The 20,230-nt window shown below is 46.8% G+C and overlaps 1 protein-coding gene across 6 annotated transcripts in view; it reads right to left on the bottom strand.

Annotated features, from left to right (window-relative positions):
* Nucleotides 1–20,230, bottom strand: part of ADAMTS9 (ADAM metallopeptidase with thrombospondin type 1 motif 9) — an 87,861-nt gene that overhangs the window by 66,719 nt on the left and 912 nt on the right. For 5 of the 6 annotated variants that reach the window (XR_001412577.1, XR_001412578.1, XM_014946783.1 and 2 more), the window contains exons 3-10: nucleotides 19,019–19,181; nucleotides 6,515–6,801; nucleotides 5,222–5,305; nucleotides 4,997–5,118; nucleotides 4,548–4,588; nucleotides 4,322–4,427; nucleotides 1,157–1,303; nucleotides 156–297 (exon numbers count right to left, since the gene is read on the bottom strand). Coding sequence is in view for 4 of the 6 variants with exons in the window: in XM_014946783.1 (XP_014802269.1) it covers nucleotides 156–297; nucleotides 1,157–1,303; nucleotides 4,322–4,427; nucleotides 4,548–4,588; nucleotides 4,997–5,118; nucleotides 5,222–5,305; nucleotides 6,515–6,801; nucleotides 19,019–19,181 (1,092 nt within the window). In the remaining 2 variants the exon portion in view is untranslated. Of the gene's footprint in view, nucleotides 1–155; nucleotides 298–1,156; nucleotides 1,304–4,321; nucleotides 4,428–4,547; nucleotides 4,589–4,996; nucleotides 5,119–5,221; nucleotides 5,306–6,514; nucleotides 6,802–17,539; nucleotides 17,672–19,018; nucleotides 19,182–20,230 lie in introns of those variants that run through there. The other variant, XM_014946786.1, reaches the window with a different exon arrangement.

Genomic DNA, 20,230 nt, shown 5'->3' with positions numbered 1-20,230 from the left:
ATGTTCCTTTATGAAATTATCCCCCTAGGCTTTATCATTAGTTCACAACCTTGACAATAATTTGATGGCTCTCGAACCTCCCGTTCTTCCAACCCCAGGGGACCTCATTTTGCCTTGGCAACACCAGGAAAACCAAGGTGTGGAATTTCACTTACCATATACGGGCACACTTGAGATCCAGGTCCAAAAATTAACTCACATTGTTTGTTGACGTCATAAATCAGCCCTGGGAGCTGCTGAGGCAATGTATATGTTCTTGATGAAGGTTCATCAAGCAAACACTCCCCATAACCAGTGCTACAACGCAAAGCAGAAAAATGGTGTTAAACAGGAGGCGATGGGACTAGAACCCATTTGCATTAACCTGAGCCAGTCTCAGGGCAGATGTGCACCACATTTGCCATATTTAACAAGCACTACAGCACCCACTTCAGACTCAAGCACAGGAGGGTGCATTACCCATTCACCACCCCCCTGTGCTGTGCTAGTGACCATCCACCACCGTGTAGTCAGCTACCCTGGCAAAAGCACTTCTGAGCATGCACAACCTGTGTTTAATTGCTAAATAAGTACTGATATATATTTAGAAAGAAAATTATTGATTAGCAGAAGAAGCAGGGGACTGAGCTTCTGGATTTGCCAGGACAGCGTCGTGGCTCTCGTTCTGCTCCCCACCACAAGACACGGGAAGGCATCACAGCAAAATGAGTGATCACTGAGCCTCAAACTGACCCCCAGGCTACTGGAAGAGTGTTCCCACCATGGACCAGTGCCAGAGCTTTATCTTGACCTGTGGAGCAGAAAGGCAGATTCAATCTGCCTCCTAAAACACGGCTCCGTATCTGGGCCACAGGGCTTGGAAAACTCACTCTTCAGGTTCAGAGAAGAACACACATTCCTTAAAAGCAATATCCATGGGGGAAGACTTATTCTTCCTCATAGAGAGGCCGGTCCCTGCCAGCTTATCACGAGGCTGAACTGGCAGGGACTGGATGCCAGGGGTGCATTCCTGCTCTGTGTAAAGGATACGTGCACACACGAATCCCTCCGATTTCCTCCAAACGCTGCACACTGGGATTTCAGATTAACTGGGGAGCCCCGTGGGATGACGAGCACACGTGAAAACAGCCTAACACATGCATATGCAAGGCCTTACTCCAGAAATTCAGTGATGTATTTCCTACTGCATTTTGACCACATCCAGGGATTGGTGTAGAAGTTCAGTGTCGGCGCCATGACATGCTGTTGGTTTTTACCTCCGTCTTCTTTGCACTTATGATTGTCATCGTGTGGCATGTTAAACCTAAGAGAAACACAACAGCAAAAAGTATAGTCAGCTAAATGGCAAATGTCAAGTGTTCAGCACAGCAAGAACGACAGCTTGAACAAACTCAAGATTTTTTCCCTAGATATGCTACCGACAGATATTACAGAAGAAAAGTACTAATATGCACATATTTGTAAGTGTCAACAAGCATTGCTCAAACTGGGTTCCCAGCGCTTGTCTGCAAAAAGCTACACAGCACCCTGCTAAGCTGCCCACACCACCAAACTGCATATATTTATCCAGACAAGTCCTTGAGGGAGCCTCAACTGAGATGCAACTTCGGCCGCAGTCTCCTTTCCAGCAGCAGGTCGTGATCCTGCAGGCAGGCTGGAGTCTGGCCCCACCTTCATAAAAATGGCAAGTTCTCTGGAATTGATCCAAAGAGCCAAGTTTCTAAAGGAGATGAATGACTTGATCGCGCCCAACCACCGGTGGTCGAAGTCCCTCATGGACGTTGGCAGCACCCTACGCTGGCGGCAAAATGTCTTGGGCCGCGCTGATCCTTCCTGCTGTTGCCTAAATAGGGCTGCACCAGGGACAGACTTGGCTTCTACATGTTCTGTGGTAGGTTTACAAAATGCCATCAAGCATCAATATCAGCAGAAACCCACGCGAAGCTCGCAGCGCATGACATATTGAAGAATGCGGCAAATAGGCTAACGGAGACGGAACGGCTTAAAGCGCTGGATCGCGCCCAACCACCGGTGGTCGAAGTCCCTCATGGACGTTGGCAGCACCCTACGCTGGCGGCAAAATGTCTTGGGCCGCGCTGATCCTTCCTGCTGTTGCCTAAATAGGGCTGCACCAGGGACAGACTTGGCTTCTACATGTTCTGTGGTAGGTTTACAAAATGCCATCAAGCATCAATATCAGCAGAAACCCACGCGAAGCTCGCAGCGCATGACATATTGAAGAATGCGGCAAATAGGCTAACGGAGACGGAACGGCTTAAAGTGTTTTGCCGTTTGAAGTGGAGAAGGGGAAATGACCCGGTGTGATCCTGCCTTCGAAGGCTGGGGAGTTTGTATCCCATTAAGATTACCTCCAATGAACCACCTTTTCACTCGTCTTCCTGCGAAAGAGCAAAGAGGCATTTCCTGCTCGGGAGCCTCTCTAACCCCTCCACGGCTCTGGGGCGGCATTAGCCAAGGAATTAGCCACAGGTTAGGTGTGGGGAATGCCAAACCTTTGGGGACTTTTCCTCAGGAAACCTTATTTAAACAAATGCTACTGTGGTTAAAAATAGACCCTCTCAGCCAGCTCGCTGAGCAGAAAAAGGGAGTTTGTGAGAGATCTGTTCCCATATACTCATCCATCCCACACCTCCAGGCCTCCACTACAAACCAGGTGTGAGATGGTTTGGGACTGAGTTGTAGCTGGCGAGTAAAGAACTGTGTGATCTAAGACAATTTTTCTCACTACCACTCTGAAAAAAATGTCAAAATCAGTTAAAAGGAACTTCTATGGGAGGAGGTGCATTTTGAATGACAGTGTCTCTTCTGGGGATGTCCAGCAGCATGAGATTTTCCTTTGTGAAATGGTCCAGGAGGTGGGTCACAGAATCACATGGGGTTGGAAGGGACCTCTGGAGATCATCTAGTCCAACCCCCCTGCCAAAGCAGGTCCACCCAGAGCAGGTTGCACAGGAATTTGTCCAGGCGGGTTTTGAATGTCTCCAGAGAAGGAGACTCCACCACCTCCCTGAGCAGTGCTCTGCCACCCTCAAGGTAAAGAAGTTCCTCCTCATGTTTAGGTGGAACTTCTTATACTCAAGTTTGTGCCCATTTCCTCACTCATGTGTCCTGATCACCTGCCAGACACCCTGAGTAAATTCCTTTCTTCAGTAGCATCACGCATGGCACCAGGACAAGCTGTGGCAGGCTGAGTACCTGCTCTTGGAGGAGACTTCAGTCCCAAAGGCCAGGTGAGGTATGTCCCTGCCTCTTGCCCCAGTCCTTCCTGAGGCACCCAGCACCTCCTGGCCCTGGCCAAAATCCTTGCTAGTCCCAGTGGCTTTGCCAAGACATCACAGCTGTTCGGGCAGATCTTGCTGACACCCACATGTAGTTTGGGAAGACGCAGCAATAAGGATGACAGCGTCTCTTCTGGGGATGTCCAGCAGCATGAGATTTTCCTTTGTGAAATGGTCCAGGAGGTGGGTCACAGAATCACATGGGGTTGGAAGGGACCTCTGGAGATCATCTAGTCCAACCCCCCTGCCAAAGCAGGTCCACCCAGAGCAGGTTGCACAGGAATTTGTCCAGGCGGGTTTTGAATGTCTCCAGAGAAGGAGACTCCACCACCTCCCTGAGCAGTGCTCTGCCACCCTCAAGGTAAAGAAGTTCCTCCTCATGTTTAGGTGGAACTTCTTATACTCAAGTTTGTGCCCATTTCCTCACTCATGTGTCCTGATCACCTGCCAGACACCCTGAGTAAATTCCTTTCTTCAGTAGCATCACGCATGGCACCAGGACAAGCTGTGGCAGGCTGAGTACCTGCTCTTGGAGGAGACTTCAGTCCCAAAGGCCAGGTGAGGTATGTCCCTGCCTCTTGCCCCAGTCCTTCCTGAGGCACCCAGCACCTCCTGGCCCTGCCAAAATCCTGGCTAGTCCCAGTGGCTTAGCCAAGACATCACAGCTGTTGGGGCAGATCTTGCTGACACCCACATGTAGATGTGGGAAGACGCAGCAATAAGAGACATTTTGTTAGCTCTCCTCCCTTGGTTAGGTGCTGCTTGGGGTACTCTGTCATTCATCCTCCCCAAAACATGGGTTTGCTGTTTTTACTGCTCTCAGAGGGCTCCGGAGCCCCACCACCGCCTCCCACCATCACACAACTGCCTAATCTTTCTCGGTGGCACACCTTCTACATGAGTATATTTATCTCTTCTCAAATAACTAGGCTCAGCAGGTCCCAAGCCTAGCCCGGCTGGCAAGCCCTAGCTAGCATAAATCTTGGGTTATTTAAATGTAAATGTATTTACATAAAACATACACATGGCCAAGTTCATGTGCTATTGTGAAAGCAGTGCTCAGTCCGTTATCTTCACTAATTGAACAGCTCCTGTACGGGTCACAGACTGTGCCCAGCTCTGCCAGACCTAGGAGAGAACAAAGAGGTATAAGACAGAAAAAGAAACATTGCCCACGGTTCAGCACAGGCAACTAAGGTTGTCACTACAAGAGAAGTTATTAAAGGACAAAGAAAAGGTTTTCCTTACCCAGAGTATCACATTTGTCGTGCGCTCTACAAATATCCTGTCTGAAAGCAGAACAGACCTGACACATTAATTTTCAATGCAGCAGTGAGTTAAGGTACAAGCACAATAACAACAACATCCAAAAGCAATTCTTGGTTCTCCACCAGACGTTCTCATGCTGGCTGACCACACCGGCCAGTTAGGGTCTGAACCAATCCCTACCATAGTCACAGTTTTTCATCTCATGTTGAACCCACGAGCAGACCTTGGACAGTCCTGAACTGCTTGAAGTCATCTACCAGTATGGTGGAAACATTATCCCAGTTCTCCTAAAGGTTACACTGCTCCCACAATTGCAAACGTCATTACACCCACATCAAAAGCCAAACACTTCCCATAACTGCACACATTCCGTGCTCACAGCCCTGACACACGACTGGCTCCTGTTCTCATGAGAATATTCACCATACCTGGTAACAAGCACGGCTGTATCATGTTGAAGGTGGCTTCCTTCGGGGTGGTTCTGGGATTGCTGCCACTGGCAAAAGTTTTTTAATGTTGTCTGGGCATTGTAAGATATTGCAGGACCATCCTAACAAGCGACACACAGAAAGCAATTTCATTTCAATATTCATTGAAATGCTCACTGCAAATGCCAGTGTCCAACAGAAGGAGAAGAAAACCACTCCCATTACCTGTTCATTATGTATCACGACCAATTTCACGATAACGATGTTAATTAAATTTCCAATGCTTGGGTCTTTGTAGATAGAAGCCACCTGTTTCAAAAAAAGAAATATTCAGAATTATTGCCAATATTGAAGGAAAAAAGCAATTAAGACAATACATGTATGTTTTCCATTTTGCATCTGTTCTCCTGAGCCACTCTTCTGGCCCACTCAGAGCTCTGATGCTACTTGGAGAGACCTCCTGCCAGAAGCACAATAATAGAATGAAATAAACCTGCTGGTATCACAGAAAATCAACATTTCCTTTTGCTTTAACACAAATTTCACCAAATTACAAGATCATTTTGCGCTGAGACACAATGACCACTGACCAAGACTGTCAAAAGCAACTCATTCTCTCAAGTGCCTCATTTTGTCATGGACATTTTCAGATCTGCACTTCGACTTGAATAGGATGAAAATCCCTCCAGTGACACAACTATGCTCGATACTCACTTCCAGTCTCTGGGCATCTACAGAGATGCCCAGAGAAGTTGTGGATACTCCATCCCTGGAAGTGTTCAAGGCCAGGCTGGATGGGACTTTGAGCAACCTGGTCTAGTGGGAGGTGTCCTGGCCCATGGCAGGGGTTTGGAACTATATGATCTTTAAGGCCCCTTCCAACTCTAACCATTCTATGCCTGTTTGGGGACTGCACTACTGCATCCTGCTACCGGTAGCTGCTAAAATGCTTGTCCTCAGCTTCGAAAGCCAACCCTAGCACTATACTAAGGATCAAGATGCCTGTTTGGGGACTGCACTACTGCATCCTACTACTGGTAGCTGCTAAAATGTTGTCCTCAGCCTGGGAAGCCAACCCTAGCACTACGCTAAGTATCAAGGTGACCACAGGCTCAAGGGAAGTCATGCAACTGCATAACCTACTAGTATCAGTCTCTTGGAAGGCACAGTCCCCTAAGCACCTTTTAAATTCAGCTATTTCAGATGGGTGTAAATAAAAGGAATACAACATGTGGAGTAAACGGGCAGAGACACTTCTCATGCTGCTTGGGGTTTGAAAAGCTGTATTGAGAGAGCTGTGGGAAGGGTTAGGAAATGTGATGTGTCTGGGAAGGAAGAGGACTCCAACCAACGCTCCCTAGCCAAGTTTTACCAAGCTTTGCTCTAATCCCAGCATTATCTCCATGCCTGGCCAAAGCAAATTGATGGTATTGCGTAAGAACTCAGCAGAAAAAGAGACTCTCTGACTGTTAGAAAATGATCCATGGGTGAATGTACTCCCCGTCGCTGAATACTCACTATTGACATTAATGTTAAGACATAGTGCTGTAGATTAGCTCCATGGTAGGCGACCATCCTGCTGTCAGCCACCACCATCACCTCCACAAACCGAGGGTAGGAGAGAAACCGCTTTGTTCTTCTGTGGCTCTTCTTTTCACTGATGTTCCCAGTCTTGTTGCTGTCTGCAGAAAAGGAATTAACTTCCAGGCTGTGTTTTAACATCTCCATGTCAGATAACAAGCTGCCCTCTGCCCACTGTTTTCTCCAGTGTTTCCGTTTGTTCTTTTTGTGACTGTGTTCATGATCTGCAAGTAAAAAGCAGAGAAAAACATAAAGTACATTCCAGAGTGAATAGAGCTAATACCACATTATGTCAAAATACCTGTTTACTTCAACCAAGAGTTAGCAGGCTTGCTCCAAACAGCTAACCAAACCAGAAGGACTATGTGGAAGCCCACCAACGTCTGGTGGCACTTGAAGGCAGATGTTGAGGAAAAGGCATTTTCAAGCAGAGCTGTCTCCTTGCCCGTGCAGGAGGGATGGAGCTGGGGCTGCAGTTCGGTTTAACTCGATGTGAGCCCGGGGATGGTAATTAGCCACTGCAGCAGCAGTGTGAGGATTCTGGGCACGTCCAAGGTGGCCAGGAAACCACAGGAAACAAAGGTCCAAATCCTGTATTTCTAACTCAGGCATGAAGGACGGCAGGATTTGGCCTTCATAGCGAAGCAATTATATATGATTTATTTCTGTCTCTAACAATAACATGGCTGGGCTTCAATTCCCCCCCTCCCTTTATTATTCTGTGCTACAGGAATGGTAAAGGTCATCTAATAGCACAGCTGCCACTGGCTAAAGAATAGAATTCAGGAAGTTTCACATATACTGCTTTTGATATTCAATTAGGCCAAACATAAAAGCAGCCTGAAAATATACTCCATGCTGATACAAAGACGACAAAGTGAAGGGGGAGAACAGGCAAATAAAACATATGGAACGTGTACAATTAAGATTTACCATCTGATTAGTATGTAATTATAGCATTATTTAAATGTAAGAGCAAAATCAAGTCTTATTTGATGCCACTTAATTTTTAATCAGTTCATCATAGGAAGAAGCTAATTGAATGTGATTCATCCATGAGAGACTGTTCGCTTCTGCATTTAATATAAAGCCAGATCTGAACTACTCATCTAAGACTCCAGGCTACAACCCTCACGCTCTTTGTAGCTTTAGTTTAATTTTGTCATGGTGGTGAAAAATATCACATTTCCTTATCTGACCTACTGAGTAGGTTAGAGGAAGCATAATATCAGGGAACAAAGGAATATTCAATGCTCAAACAAGATTGAAATGATAGGAAACTTTAGCTATTTTTCCTGTGTAGTTTCCTTTTAGGATATTTTGTAATAATTAAAAAAAAAAAAAAAGAAATATAGAACACATTCTGTAATATCAAGGCAGGCAAAGGGGGTTGGCCAGCTTCTACACATCCAAAAAATGCTGGGTTTCTGCCCCATGTGTATATAGGCAACAGAATATTTAAGAATTAAATTCTGTTTACTCTGCACTACCTAAGCCCCATGAATTCCCCTTTCTTGATATAGTCCAGACCACCTTAATACAGCAGAGACTCCGCAGTTATTTGAGTAAGAATTCGAGAAAGCCAATGGCGTTTGTGGTTATAATTGGATTGCCCTAGTTCCCCTGCACTAATCAATGCCCTTGTGTTGGCAAGGTTGTGCTCTCACGCTGGCATGGCTTCGTGGGCAACTGTGACATTATCCCGACTCGTTCAGTGCCAATCAGCGTGGGAAGCCAACTATGCATACAAATAACCTAAAGGTGAGAGGAAGACCAGAGGGAGGAGAAAGCGCTAACCCCAGCCCTTCAGCCAGCTCCTCTTCTCTCTGCACCCTCAGCCAGTCACCTACATTTCCCTTCTAAATAACTAACTTCCAAAAGAAGCAGGAGCTCAAGGAAAGGATGGGGAGATGCTCAACAGGGCTTGAGCAAGGCTGTAGGGCAAAGGCAGAGCTCTGCACCACCCACCACCATGGTTCTGCAAAGCCCCAAACAGGACCACAGGGCTCAGGTGTCTTCTCCTTCAGCCAACCTCACAGAGGAAGGTTAGATGGCAGGAAGAGGAGGAAATGCTAAGGATTCTTTGAAGAAGCACCTGTTTTATAGATGTTGAAAAGAAGTTGGTTGACATTCATCAGGCTTACACTGAAATCCTGCAGTTAGTGCTGTCACATGCTCCAAAAAAACACACCACCCAAAAACCAGGAGTTTCCACATGAAATGCCAGCTCTGGTTCAGAGAGCCCTGAGAACCAGAGCCCACCACAGCCAGGTACACCCAGCACAGAGGAAAAACCACCTTTCTTTCTGTTGCAAAGATCTGGCACAGTGTCACAGAATCATTATGTTGGAAAAGACCCTTAAGATCATCAAATCCAATCATTAACTTAACACCACCAAGGGTACAGTACCAGTGTACCTCCCCCTGTCCAGCACACAAATCAAGTCACCCACATCATCCCTTCAAAACCCAACATTTTTTTTTCCAGGTATCAAGTCACTCCAACACTTAACTACATGCCATTTGGACAAGTTGCATGTAGTATGTTTGCCAGCCGAGTTACTGCAAAACCAAGCACAAGAGAGTAGGGATGTCTCTCATATAAAGCCAGTCCTGGACTTTGAGAGTAGTGAGCTGTTATCTTCACCCATCATTCTTGCCTGTAACTACACACTCAGAGGTGGTGCACATGCACCTGTAAAAAATTAAACACTAATGGCACTGCACTGCTCTCAACCCATCCATAAAACCCCCACCAGCATTAATGGGAGTCGCACACAGGGACTGCCAGTACTCCCTGTGCTGATGCTGTTGATATCTCTCTCACTCTGTTACAACAAAAATGCTCTGCTTGAATGGTGCAGGATACTGCCATTTAATCAAGAAGAAGGGAAAAATCTCTCACACTACACAAGAAAATGGAAATTTTACAGCAACAGCTTCCAACTGCCCCACACAACACCAAAAAAGGGTCTGATATTTTTCCACCTGGCTTTGCTTTTTTTTTTCTGTTGTGTTAATATGTTAACAGAAATCAGTAAGGAAAATTGTTTGCTTGGCAAGCTCTCAATCTTTGCAAATGACCTGAAAAATATCTACCTACACATGGCAGTAATTGGATAGGTTTAAGTAACAAAATATTTTCTTTAATTTGAAAAAAAACCCACCCCCTAATCCCAATGAGCAAACACTTTCAAACCACGCAAACTCCAGATCAATAATTCAAATACCAGACTAGCCCATGCACTGACTCAACAATTAATATTAATTTAAGAGGTGGCTAAAAAGCTGCTGGAATAATGTCCGTTTTACTGCTTGCTTTACGAGGACAGTCTACGGTGTTTGCAATGTTTATACACAGACCTGGAGGTGTACATTCATTTTTCCCGCTTGGTTTCTTCTTTCTTATGTGAGAGTTAAAAAGGAGACCCAACGCCATGACAGGGATATTCCTTCCTGATGGCATCTTCCCACTCGTGTCATTTATTTCTGCTTGTACAAGAAGCCTCAGCCCAGAGCCCATTGTGCTGATTTATGGGTGATTCCTGCTGATTAATGGATTTTGGATCTGTCCCAAGGGAGAGAGCAGGGGAGACTCAGGCCCTACAGGGGCACTTCGCCTGCGTGAAAGGGTGACAGGGCAGAGCCAGGGACTGCTTTTGAAATAGTAGCTATTGTCATGCTAAAAACTAAAAATTAAAAGAAAGAGCGATCGCTTATCCCAACAGTTCTAATCCTTTCAATTTCTACATTAACTTGTCCTTGGAATAGAAAGCAATTTGCACAATTAAATAACACATGTGACAATGCAAGCAGTTCCAGTTCAGCTCCAAGTTCATGAGAGCTCACATAGCAGGGAAAAAAATAATAAAAAAAAGAAGCAAAAGAGAGAGGAAAAAATAATCTATTTCTCCTCGAGCAAATAACAATAACAACCTCGCCTTGCTAGAAAAGGGGCATGGTCCTTTGAAAGCAACTTGCCATTATTGGTTTCCTGAATGTGTGACCTAGGATTTTTAACACAAAATTTGCTCCTCAGCGGTTGGCCCATAACACTCCTAGACCTGCTCTGATCCAGCTGTGCAGATGATAAAACTGTCGTTTGGAAGTTAATTATTTATTGCACACCTCCATAAAGCAGATCAAGATGCGGCTGAGCTGCCTCCAGGCAGGCAGTCGGCGTGGGACCTGCCTCCCTCAACTCAAGGAGGAGCCACGGCAGCAAATCCTGCCCAAACATCGGGTATGAGCTCCGGGTACAGCTGACTGGCCCGAATTTGCTGCCTGGAGCTGGTACAACAGCGACCACCAAAGTGACTGCCATCACTTGGAAAAGAGAGGCAAGAAGCAAAATGGATTTTCAACCAGGAAACACTCCTTCCCAAACTGTTCCAGGAGAATCAAAATATTTGGCTTCTTCAAAAAACTCTTCTTTGATACTAAAAGAAACTTTTGCATGAATGGGTCATAAGCCCTTATGGGACCATAAGCCCTTATGACCCAGGCACACCTGCTTGCTATTTTTCTTGCCTTCCTCCACTTTGAATTTTGCACATACCCTTTACTAAGTGGCTTCCTAAGTGCCTGACTGGAGCAACCTTTAGATCTTCAGAAAGGTCCATGTCCAGAAACACCTGCTGCTGAAGTCACTCCCCGGCATCAAGCCCAGAGCCTGGAATTTGTGTTTGTAATATGTGAAAATACTCTAAGGCCAGCAAGCAACACTATAGAGCCGTGACCGGCATGAAGCATCACCAATACAAAAATCCATGGTCCCACCTCCATTCACCCACTGCGGCCTGTGGTGGCTTTGGCTATAGAGACGCCAGCCTTGGAGGTGCCAAAGCTCAAGGAGATGCTGAACCCAGCTACATCTTTCTGGGTGATCCTGCCTTCCTTCCTGCTGCTTGAACCAGAACGCTTGAGAACCACAGACTTGCAGTTAGCACCAATCAACTTCCCTTATTAAGAAAATATACTCTGTTTTTCTACCACGCAAACACCAAAGACCACACATGCTCTAGACATTTCCTTTCCTGATGATGTATGTGAAAATGCATTCCAGCTTTAAAGAATTTTTTTTTCCTGCCTAAGGTAAAAAGTTGTACGTGAAAGCTATCAATTTTGCACAGTAGACAGAAACTAGATTAATGAACAAAACAATAAATTGCCTCCTTAAGAGAGCAGATAGTAACACACAAGCTGAGCATGTGGTGGAAAATGATTCAATATAGAGAGAAAATTACTAAATAACTGCATCTCATAACTGCAAGGCACAAAAGCACCATTGAATTGGTACAAAACTGGTTTAAGGTATGACTGACAGAAAGTTACAGTACTGAAAATCACCGATACCAGTTTTGTAATCCTTTGGTTCAGGGAGAAAAATAAACTAGCCCTGTAGAATGACTGAAAAAAATAAAGTGTCAAAATACCCTTGAGAACCATCCTGACACTGCAAGGCACTGGGCAGTTTGCTAACATACCATCCCAGTGTTTCACCTAAGAGTAGACACACATCTGAGCCAGGCTGTGGGTCAAATGGGTACAAATATACCATGGCCACAGTGACATACGCTGGTGGCACGTCAGGAAAACATCCAGGTCTTCTGCCTTCTGCACTGCCTGGGCTAATGGAACCTATTTGCTTGCAGAGAGCTAGTGGTTGCCCTTCCTGAACCTGACTTCTTCCTTGCAAGCCACCCGAGCACCCAAACTGCTTGTTTGCTTGCTCTTAATGCAACTTTCAACACCTAACAGTCACAAGTACACCAACATGTCATCCCCACTCATGTCCAGTGATACCTATGGGGCACCACACTGATGAGAACAACGTCGAGTTCACCACATCTTTGCACTCAGTAAAAGATGAGAAAAAATAATCCCGTTAGAAAGAAACTTTGCCTAGCAATTGGCCACAGGGATGTTGGTAATGACAATACAGGCACATAGAAGAGAAGTCATAGAACAGTCAGCCAGTTTATTTTCATTAGTACATGGCATATATGGAAAGTACCAAGGTGATACCTCCCTGCTTCTCCCACCTGCCCTTCATCAGCAAACATCCACACAAGTGATGTAAGAGTAGATGCAAAATACAGCACATCTAATTTGATTCCAGGAGAACAATTTAAGTCTGTTCACTTACCATGTCTAAGCTGCAGAACAATAACAAATCAATAATAATTTGTTTAGTCATAATCTTGGTCTTCCACTGTTAAGGAATTAAACTTTCTTGCCAGACAGATCCTTAATACATTTTCCATACTAACAGCAACAAAACCTGTGCAACTTGTTTCTAACTCACATTGAGAAATTTTCACAGAAAACCGCAATTATCGGATCCGTATCATTGGCCGTGATCAATTTTTTTAGCCAAAGTCAGTCTAATACCTTATTTCACTTGCCAATACCACAGCAAGATAGCAGCCTGATCCCTTTCCCAACTCAGTATGGGAAAAGCTTGCATTTGACATCCCAGGCCCATTTGACCAAGTTGGCTGTTGGCTGTTACTGTGCTATTGAGGTAATACCTCAATAGGAAGCCAGAAATAGAATTAATTACATTAGCATATGGGACTTGTGACGTAACTCTCTCATTTGCTGTTTTTGGGAGGGAAGGAAACCTGAAATAATTACTATCTGACTACGAATTACAATCCACTTCCTTAAGACGAGAAACTTTTCTGAGGGAAAGAACGAAGTCAATGTTTTACCCTGAGGCCAAAAGCACAGTTGACAGCTTAAACAGACTTTTGAAAGAGCTTAAGGATTGCTCAACCTGGAAGCAAAGGCTTAGAAAAACCACCCTGGAGATCTTCCGCAACCCCATGGTTACGTGAGACCCAGCAGTACAGAATTTGCCTGAAGACCTGCCTGGAAACCAGACACCTTCATCCAGCAGAATTTCATATTCTAGGAGTTGAAAACTGAAATAAGGTCACACAGTTGGAAGCAAGACAAATAGTCCAAAAGAAATTGCAAACACACAAAAGAGCTCTAGACCAACAGCTTGACTGAAAGGATCTGGGATTTCGCCATGGACCACTCACAAGAGTGCAAACATCGAGTCCTCTGGAAAAAGCAGTCAAAGTTTCTTTCTCAAAACTGCTATAAAATAAGAATGTGACACATAGAAATGGTCTGTAGAATGAGTGCGAAATTCTCCAGCCCCGGCCTGTTTGGCCCCATTCCTCACCATTACCAATTCTAATGCTGGGCATACACCTTGAACCATAGAACAGGCAGAGGCAAGAGCTGACCACCTCCCTGTGCCAACAAGAAACCACATTACATGGAAATGGACAAAGTCAGGCTTTAGCCATGGTGCCAGACCCAAAACATATCCTCCCCCAGGTCACCTCCCTGGTCACAACACTGATAACACAAAAACTCACACCTGGGCAACCTCAACCTGGCCAGCCCTTCTCAAGCACGTGGGAACGTGGTGGCAGAACCACCTCCTGCGTGTGCCATGGGTTCACCAATGACCTCCCATGCAGTTGGGTGGCATGGGAGAGATGACAACCATCTCTAAGGACTGCGAGGGCTGGTACCAATTATCACACGGGAACAGGATCACAGTCATCAAGCTGGCAGCACCAGGCATTTGCTTGCTCAAGACACAGGGCAGCACTCCTCTGCTCTGGTGGTTCCCCATTGTCACGTTAGTGGAAAGGGTTGTTAAAGTTACTATGAAAGGGTAATCTATTACAAATTACTCATTAATGTAACTGAAAAAATCAGTGACATATTACTGATTAAACCTATGTCACGCTAGCTTGGTGGCAAGACTTGGTTCATGCTGCTGATTTGCCTTGTGATTTGCCTTTTATATCAACCTTCTCAACATGCCTTACACACATGGTTTCTTTTCTCCTCCTCACCTGGATGAGTACATGGGCCTTGCCTTTTTGCAGCACATGTGCTGCCTCCCAAGCAGCCAAACTACTTTAACGCCTTGCAACTAAAGACCCAGTTGCAAATTTGAGACCCTTCTGCCTCCGCTTCTGGCAGGTACTGGGACGTGCTAAGGCTCCAGGCTGTGCCCAGCAGCCATCTATGCTGGCAATGCTTGGTGATTTTTGGAAAGCAGCCTTCAGCAGCTGAGTCACCGGGCTTTCCCACCTCTGCCGGCAGCGGGTCAGGGCACAGCCAGCTCCGTGCAGGTAAGATCTGCTCTGTCCTGTACTCAACTCATCTGAGCCCGCTTCCAAAAACCTCACCACGGCAGCGCAAATTGCTGGAAGGCCTCTTTGCTGGCTACAGCCCCTTGGCCCTCCTCCAGAAACAGAAAAAGCTCTAATCATCTTCCTACTAGTTTGGCACCATCAGAGTGTTATTGCTGCTTCTGCATGAGGAGTTTTGCCCGTGGTAGATATTCCCGCTTTAAACACTCTCATTAAGAAGCCAGGACTTTGTGCAAGATCCTCACAAGCGGCTCCAGAGCCCTCGTCTGACACCAGGATGGGCATGGCTGACCAGCAGCAAGTCATGGGAACAGCTAGTGCTCGCCATATATTGGGTCCTTGACTTATACATCTCAGCTACAGATGGGTCTTGGATATAGAAGAATTATAAAAAATGAGGCAAGAACAGGAAGGCATTTAACTAACGAAGCTGGAAAGCAAATGGAAAGCACAGATCAGAAGAACAAAGTGAATGAAGGCAGTGGGAACAAAGAAAGAGCTGCCCAAAAGGAGTCCTGCACCAGGGTCACAGTAAAAGCCGTGAAGAACTTGCAAAGTTTGGAGCAATAAATAGCTGAACACTCAGCAGAAGCAGGGAGATGAGAAAGCCTTTACATTTATACTCACAGCCACAGGGCAATTGTGGCTCGGTGCCACCAGGCAGGTGGAGGCCACATCTGCCTCAGAACAAGGGGTGGCCAATGGGCAGAATGATTGGGTGAGATTCAGTAAAAGGCTAAAGCTATCACTAAATCCAAGAAAACTAGAAGAGAAGCCAGAGTAGCCAACAACCCAACACATATGTGTAAACGTATCAATGACATAAAACATGTGAAATGTGAGAGAGGAGAGGCTGCAGAAAGGAACACAGAGCAAGAGGTGGCCTGAAGTGGTTTATTCAGGCGACAACCAGAGGCAGTGTCCCGTTGGCATCTGGACATCTCTCTGCAAGACTAAACCTTCAGGGTTTCACATGGAAACCGGTGGGTAGGGCTCGCTGGCCTGCTCCTGGTGGGGGGTCAGACTGGACTGGGGGGTTGGAGAGCTGCTGCTGGTCTCCAGAAGCTGGCCAGCACGGCGGACACGGCTCCCCATGGCACCGCAGGATGCGGCTCCGCGCCTTTTATCATCGGAGTCAGATTGTTCCTCCGCGGGGCGCAGGAAAGCTCCGCTCTCCAGCTTCGCAATGAGCCACTTCCCTTTTGTCTTTTTTTAGGATCAGGATTTCTTTTCTCTTCCTCCTCCACCTCAAAAAAGCGGATATTTAATAATTTGGATCGGAAGAGCTTGCTATCGTGAAGCGATGGGTGGTAGCGGCGCTGCACCTAGTCACATCACGCCGTCAGCCCGGCCAAGTCTTCATCCCGCCAGGGCTATTCAGTAAAACACCACTAATTATTCCGCCAGATCCTCGGCCAGATGACAAATTGATTCACGGCACTAACTAAAAGAAGGGAAGGAGGAGAAATTGCACCATTTCCTATGACTGAAACTACATTAACCCGTTACCCCAAGGAAAACTTGGTCCAAAGTTTTTATTGCGGCGGTTGAGCTATACGCCAGACGCCTCGAGTGCACTGCCAGGAGACCCGGTGCCGTGCTACCAAAGTTCATAGGCAGAGCACAGTTTGCATTCGATATCCATCAGCGTTCAGAGGAGAAAGGTCTTTTTTCTTTCAGAACATCTGCAGAGTATCTCGCATGTCAGAGGACCTAAAACTGTTATCAGAAACTGCTAATTAAAACTCAACAAAATCAAATTACCTGTTTTTCTAAGCTGACCTGAGGACGCTGAAAACTAAAAGTAACACCAGGGAGATTGCTGGAAATGAAAGCTTTTACTCAATCTGTCAGTCGACTCACAAGGGAAACTTCTCCTGGATACTGCAAGAAGTCTCTAATTACATCATCATGGCAAGGGCACACCAGTATGTTGCTTATTAATCATTTCCAGGAAGTCGACTATCAGAAAGCCATTCATAATAGCACCGCTGCCCGGCAATGTGGGCTCCCTTGCTCACTGCAGGGTGGGTGCTCAGGACTTCCCTTGCAATAATTTCCTCTTTGAGCAAATTTCAGTCCTTGCCAGAAGCCTGCAACGCACACGTAACTTTTCACACATTCTTCTGACCAAAGACTGGATTCACACTATAAACTCCCAAACTCTTATGAAACCATTCTTCTCTGGTCGGAGTGAAAGATGCACCCCTTCCAAAAAGCGAGTGCTGCTAGATTTTTGCGTTTTCCCCTCCACTCCAAAGACATGTGAGATACTTTCTCTCCACTAGACATAATCCCAGGGGGGATGCCAAGGTTCAGCATTGCCCAAGCTGCCCTGCATTCACTCCTTAAATGAAGTGACCAAGACGTGTTCACCAAAGGCGCATGACCAAAGCTTCATTCCCTTCCAAAAACTTGGACAACAGTAGAAGGGAGAGGGAGAGATGGAGGGGAAGAGGACAGTAGAACAAGTAAGACTGTCACACCTATCTGAAAATCTTAAGCCTGGCGAGACACCTCCTCCCTCCACTACATCACCAAGCAACTGAGAAGAGCAAGGAAACGAAGACAAGCAAGAGGTAAAGCGTGCTGGAAAAGAGGAGAAAGATACACTACGTGGGTAATATCATGGATGAAGTATTATTCTTGTGAATCATGATCCAGAAGAATAATACCCTCAATAGAAGCTACGATACAGTGGGATGAAATACAGCAGACCGTTATAACGGCACAGAGTAAAGTCCACAAGTAAAGTCAGAGCCCTCCCAGCTACCTTTGATTCAATGAGTCCTGTGATCTGCTGCTCCGTTCCTCCAAGGGCTACTGATGCAATGTGCCAGATTCCGTGTTTCTTTCCAACTGTTCTGAGTCTCCTGCATCTGATCTCAAAGAAGGGAGCAGAAACAGCTGGAAGAGAGAAACCAGAATGGCATAGTCCAGCAGCAACCCTTGGAAGAACACACAAGACAGCCTTGGGAGAGGTACTGTTGTCCCCCAGCACGTATGTTTGCATGCGGACATCTATCCACATGTCTTCTAGAAGAAACACATCTTGCTAGTGCCTCAGCTCTGGCTGGTCACAGAGTACCAGAGCATCTTCTGACTCAGCACGTGATCAGTGCAAGCTGAACAGACCGACAGCTCAACAGCACGGCCACGATCCACAGATACGGGTGCCAAAAGAGTCACGTGTGCTACATGCAGTCTAAGTTTGGCACCACGCTTCTCCTCCAGTAGTACCTTTACTCCCTGAGCAACTCCACCTACTTTGCAGCACATGAGTGGCTTGCAGCCCACGCAAGGGAAGCCAGTCAAGGTCTACTCTGTTTTGGCTTTAAAGCTCCTGTAGATCTAGCTGCAGGCCAAAGGAGGAGGGCAACACAGCAGGTGAAACAGGAGACCGAAGGAATAAGCTTCTTCAGAGAGAACTTAGGTATTTGCTGCCAAAGGAGAGGATTAGTTGTGGAAATCAGGAAGTCAACGAGGCAGAGATCAGCAGGAGGCCACCGCAGATAATAGGGACAGTAGAAGCAAGGCTGTTGCTCACCAAGGCACGTGAAGGGGAGATAAAAAGGCTTGTGCTCTTTCATATGTGCAAAGACTAGAAAGAGGGAGCGAGGAGGTCAGGAAGATGGTGCTGGTGGAGGAAGGGCCATGAGAAAAAAAAAAAAAAGGCTTTGAAAATGAACCATAGAAAAGTGATTTATAAGGGAAGAACTGTCAGAGTTGGTGTTAGGACCTTCTTTCTCATTTCCACTATAAAGACGAAAGACACTGTAACTCACAACCAGATTTGGGGAGGGAAGACCAGGAGCATAGCAAGACCAGGACAGAAGGATGACATGGAAAGGACAGAAACAGAATTTCAGACACAGAGAAGATCAGATTCGGATGGTTAGGAATTACAATTGGGAGAGGAGAGAACAGAAAGCAAGTTTAAAGGCTCGTGGGATATTTAAGGCAAGGCAGCCCAAAGGATCTCTTGCCAGCCTTGCAGCAGGGATGAAACGGAAACCGTAAGATTTTTCCTGACCACAGCTTCCTTATAACCCATTACTAGAAAGCACAGGCACACCACGTCTCTTCAGGACAGCAGTACCACTGCAAGCCTGGTCCTACCACACATGGTACCATTTCTAGAGGTGTCCCTCAACTCCACATCCCTTCTGTCCCACAGAAACCTACTAATTACTACAAATCGGTTCCTTTCTCGTAAGTGCCAAGTCATCAACAGCAGTAACAAAACGAATACCTGGAGTATCGCAAGTCTGCCTGTCCCCTGAAGAGTTGGTTGGAGGTGTCCGGTGTCTGTAGACTAAATGTGGTTTATTGTGCTCTTCTTCATACTCCTGTTCTTCGAGTGATAGCAGTGGCTCTACGAAATAGTCCCCATCGTCAGACTTGAATGTGCCTAGCTGAGAGAGACCAGAGAGGGGCAGGTGGTCAGCTTCAGGTGATGAGAAACCATGGAGCAGGACTACCCAACAAAATGAGTAGTTAACGAGGGAGCTCCGTGAGCACATGGTTCTGCAGTGACCCCTCCAAAGGCATGGGCTGGAGCTCCAGCTCCCATCCTACCCACCCCAGGCAGCACTGCTCCCTGGAACCATCCCACTGGAACTTATGGAAAGCAAATTACTAATCCATAGGCAGGGAGCACGAAAGGGAGATGTCTGCCAGACCCTGCCCCTATGCCAGTGACATTTACCAAGCCACCCCTGCCCAGGGGGGCAGATGGTGCTGCAGCACACTGGAGGCCTCAGTGCAACCCCATCATGTTGTGCTGGTTTCACACAGCAGCTCTCCTCAAGATGAGCTTTAAACCCATGTGTAAGGACCAGAGGGAGGTGGCCAGCCCAGAGATATCCCAGCTTATGAGAAGCCACCAACACTCCTAGTTGCACGTGACTATGAATTGGGGATTTGGCAGGTAAATAAAAAACATCCAAGACCAAAAACATCCTACAGTCATCATAAATTGGAAAGCACGACCATTAAGTGGGAGGAAGGCCTGCCCAGCAACACACACGTGCACTAGCCTGGATGAACACACTCACCCAGGAGAGCTCCTAAACCAGACAGAAGCCAGCAGAGACCTCCTGGGGAGCACCTGGGATGGACACCCCCGGGGTGCTGGAAGGCACCGAGGTAACTGGAAGGGTCAGCACCACTGGGAGCCTCCACTCATCCCTTTGCCAATGTCTCCCTGCACAGAAGGGCACCAGGCTGGCAGGAGGGGCTGCCAGGAAGGTCTCCTCGGGCCATGCCCATGCCCCTGCCCTGGGGAGCAGGATGGCTCTGGGGCCAGCGCTGCCGGGGAGCCCCCAGTCACCCCTTTGCATCCTCGTCGGCACCGCCGGGGGCAGGAAGGTGTCGGTGCCCGGGGTCTGTGCCCGCTGGGTGGCACTTTTTCCCCCCAAAAAAACCGGCGGAGCGGGAGGGGGTTCCCCTCGCTGCCGGAACC

This window comes from Calidris pugnax, unplaced genomic scaffold, assembly GCF_001431845.1.
Source record: "Calidris pugnax isolate Ruff unplaced genomic scaffold, ASM143184v1 scaffold81, whole genome shotgun sequence".
NCBI lineage: Eukaryota > Metazoa > Chordata > Aves > Charadriiformes > Scolopacidae > Calidris > Calidris pugnax.
The sequence above is the reverse complement of the archived record's forward strand: the minus strand, read 5'-3'. Positions and strand labels throughout refer to the sequence as shown.